This window comes from Agrilus planipennis, unplaced genomic scaffold, assembly GCF_000699045.2.
Source record: "Agrilus planipennis isolate EAB-ADULT unplaced genomic scaffold, Apla_2.0 scaffold1127, whole genome shotgun sequence".
Taxonomy (NCBI): Eukaryota; Metazoa; Arthropoda; class Insecta; order Coleoptera; family Buprestidae; genus Agrilus; species Agrilus planipennis.
Window position 1 is genome coordinate 3721 of NW_020439778.1, and position 3708 is coordinate 7428.

The 3708-nt window shown below is 35.7% G+C and overlaps 1 protein-coding gene across 1 annotated transcript; it reads right to left on the reverse strand.

Annotated features, from left to right (window-relative positions):
• Positions 1-880: 880 nt before the first annotated feature.
• On the reverse strand, positions 881-2913 carry LOC112905983 (protein yellow-like; the record flags this gene model as incomplete). Its single annotated transcript, XM_025979478.1, has 3 exons — positions 881-1098; positions 1286-1470; positions 2682-2913. Coding segments are annotated over 3 exons (615 nt in total), but the record flags the coding sequence as incomplete, so codon positions are not given.
• Between the last annotated feature and the right edge of the window lie 795 nt (positions 2914-3708).

The window sequence follows — 3708 nt, forward strand, 5'->3', positions numbered from 1 at the left end:
CTAGACCTTCATGTCTGAGAAGGTGTCCTACTAAATTTTTAGTCACTTAATTTCAATGGAAAAGCTTTAAATAATGCTAAATCTATCACCATAGTGCCTATTATTATTATTTAAATTTGCACATTTTTCATCATTCATTGGGAAAAACCAAGTTTATGCCTGTATTCGGTTATGGTCAACAAGCTATTTCTTCGCGATAGACGTGTTCGTCATACTACAGCTATATTGAACTTGAAATGGTTGGATTATCGCCAGCAAGGAGTGAAAATACCTAAACCGAAGCTTCGCCAAACGATAAAGTATTATGGCAGTTTCACAACAAATTTATGATTGAATCATATCAAAATTCATGTAGGCAAGGAATCGATGGTATGGTATGGTATGGTACAACAATATCTACGGACCCGTTGTTAGTTAAATAATAAAATGAGGACTACTACTTGCTTTGCTCCTATTATTAGCTACAATAATAATAATTTAATTGAAAAAGCAAACGTCCATTTGACAGGAGATTTAAATCAACAATTACCGATTTTTATCGATTAACATCATTCTCTATTTGATACAATATAATGTGTCTAAAGATTGAAACTTCTTTACGCACGGTAGGGTAAGTTTGTTTCATAGCAGTTTCTATGCATTGAAATCATGCAACGAATGTCCCCCCTCTACTCGGCCACGTAGTCGAGTTCGTAGTGGGGATCGCATGAGCCGCGAGCGCGCTTCAATGCAACGTTCGTTACAGGCAACTCCGGCATGTATAGTGTAGCCCTAACAAAATGTACGAATGTATTTGTATGTGTTTGTGTATGTGTGTCTACACTCTACAGTATGTTTGTGTGTTTGAACAAGTTTCACTTCACTAGCGTGCTGTACAATTACAAGTTGTATTTTTTTTTACTAATAACTTACTTTAATTCCAGTGATAAATTGGAGTATTGTCCGGTTGTAATGAATTGTATTTATATTTTCTGGGCCATATTCGGTAGCAGTATTCCAACAATTTAATGTTGTTTCGTGCGCTAAACCAAAGTATGAAATTCCGTCTTTGTCGATGGCCTCAGCTGCACTTTGAGATGGTCTTGTTCCATTATACGTCTGAATCACAAATTACATGCATGACATAGCAACAATTGTTTTGCTAGATTTTCTAAACTCCTTGATATGAAACTATTGATTGAAAATAATTCATGAAATTTTCACCAAGAGCTAAGCCAAGTTACTATTAATATCACTATTGATTGAACTGAATATATGAATTATTTATGGAAAAACAAAAACTTACATGGAATATTTCTGGGGATGATTGGGGATTACTCTCAAACCTGGTACGATTTCTGAGATCTGACGTGTAAACAAAGTTCTCAGTGATACTGGACATGGCGTGATAGAAAAGTATTCTGTCACTTCCGGGTTTGTAAGGTGAAAGATCCATGCCCAATATTCCATCCAATAAGTCGAAGCTAATTCCTGAAAAAATGTTTATAAATTACTGTTCCCATTTTATATAAGAGTGTATTTTTTATTCATAGTAAACAAGGTAAGAAGGTTAATAAAGTCTAAAAGAATAGTCACGTAAATTCAAAGATAAAAACTAGTTATCTTTTATCGTTTGGGTTTGATGGGATACAGGCAGAAATTTTAAAACATATAGGACAAGAGGTTAGAGATCGCATGTTTAAGCTGGTTAGTCACATTTACGAGATGACGAAAATTACAAAGGATTATTATAAACGGAAGGTGGCAATAACCATATCTAAAAAGAGAGGTGCAGATACCATGCAAGACATTTAGAACAATTACTTTAACTTCCCATGCATCAAAAATCTTAACTAGAATTGTATAAAGGAGGATGGAAAAACGAGCGGAAGAACTATTAGGGGAAGATCAATTTGGGTTTAGAAGAAATAGAGGAACGCGGGAGGTCATTCCAGCTTTACGGATAGTAAACGAGAAAACGACAGAGAAAGGAATTGTATTGAATAGGATTTGTAGATTTAGAAAAAGCTTTTGACACTGTTAATTGGGACAAGATGTTAAATATACTTAAAATGTAGGAATGAGTTACAAAGATAGAAGAGTGATACTTAGATTGTATAAAAAGCAACAAGCAGTTATAGAGATGTGGTTGCAACGTGGAGAAGTATATATTAGGAAGGGAGTCAGACAATGATGCACACTGTCATCACTACTTTTTAATCTATACATCGAAGACGCGATCAATATCATCAAAGACAGTACAATTGTAGGGATAGATAAAGAGGGGCAAAAGATTAGTATGCTTAAATTTGCAGATGATATAGCAGTATAAGGATCTAGCAAGGAGGAGTTAGAGATAGCTTTAAATAAAATGGAAGCGGTACCTACAAAACAGTATTGTACGTAAATAAATAAAAATGAAACAAAAATACTGATATGCAAGGGAAGAAACAGTAGAGAAAGTGCGAATATAAAGATGGGAGATGAAAAATTAGGAGAGTCGAGTGGCCTTCAATAAAAAAAGTTTCAAAGTGAGTGGCTACTTTAATAATGTGAGACCAGAGTACATGCATACTCAATTCACGCTTACCTAGATGTTTCTTTTGTAAATGTGTTTTATCAACCTCTCTATTAAATGTAATTTTCAAAATTGTTTTAAGTTTGTTCTTGACTACTGAAAATGTGGTGTGTAAACTTCTTACCATGAATATCATAAGTTCCAAAGTTAGGATCAGCGTACATTGTTTCGTCAGTTGCTCTCCATGAGACTCCCAACGTTGGGTTGTAGACAATGATGGAAAATGCTAGAGCATCTGCGACATACACCATGGTGTCGTTGCATTCTTCATCTCGCACATCTACAATCGGAGTTACGAAAAGTGATCTGTACTCGTATTGACTAGAAGGTATTTCGTATCTATATAGCAATGTATCCTAAAAATAAATACAGTATTAAAATGTACAACCACCGCTCCTTTTTCAATAATATAAAAACCCATGCACGTATATTTATAATATAAACACAATCACGTGTTGAAACGTTATTAAAAAAAATGGAACAGGGTCATATTGTTTTTTCTTTTTCGTTAAAAAGTACATTATTATTTCTTCAAACGTTCACATTCTCTATAATATGAAGGTACAGGGTTTGTCCGGAAAGTAATAGGACTGATTTCCTTCCGCAGCGACTGTAATTCGGAGCGTGCGCGAATCGACTGGATTCGATAGAGAGCATTCCTAGCCAACGAACGAGCGGCTGGTGAGTTGTCTCCGANAAAAACCCATGCACGTATATTTATAATATAAACACAATCACGTGTTGAAACGTTATTAAAAAAAATGGAACAGGGTCATATTGTTTTTTCTTTTTCGTTAAAAAGTACATTATTATTTCTTCAAACGTTCACATTCTCTATAATATGAAGGTACAGGGTTTGTCCGGAAAGTAATAGGACTGATTTCCTTCCGCAGCGACTGTAATTCGGAGCGTGCGCGAATCGACTGGATTCGATAGAGAGCATTCCTAGCCAACGAACGAGCGGCTGGTGAGTTGTCTCCGAGCACCTGGAGAGTCAGAACAGGATTTTTCGCGCAACGTGAAGTGGTGCAAAAGCCGAAAATGCAGCGTTCTTTAGAGCAGAGGTACGCGATTAAATTCTGTGTGAAACTCGGTAAATCTGCGACAGAAACGTTTGATATGATCAAGCAGGCTTACCCAGATGTTGCTTT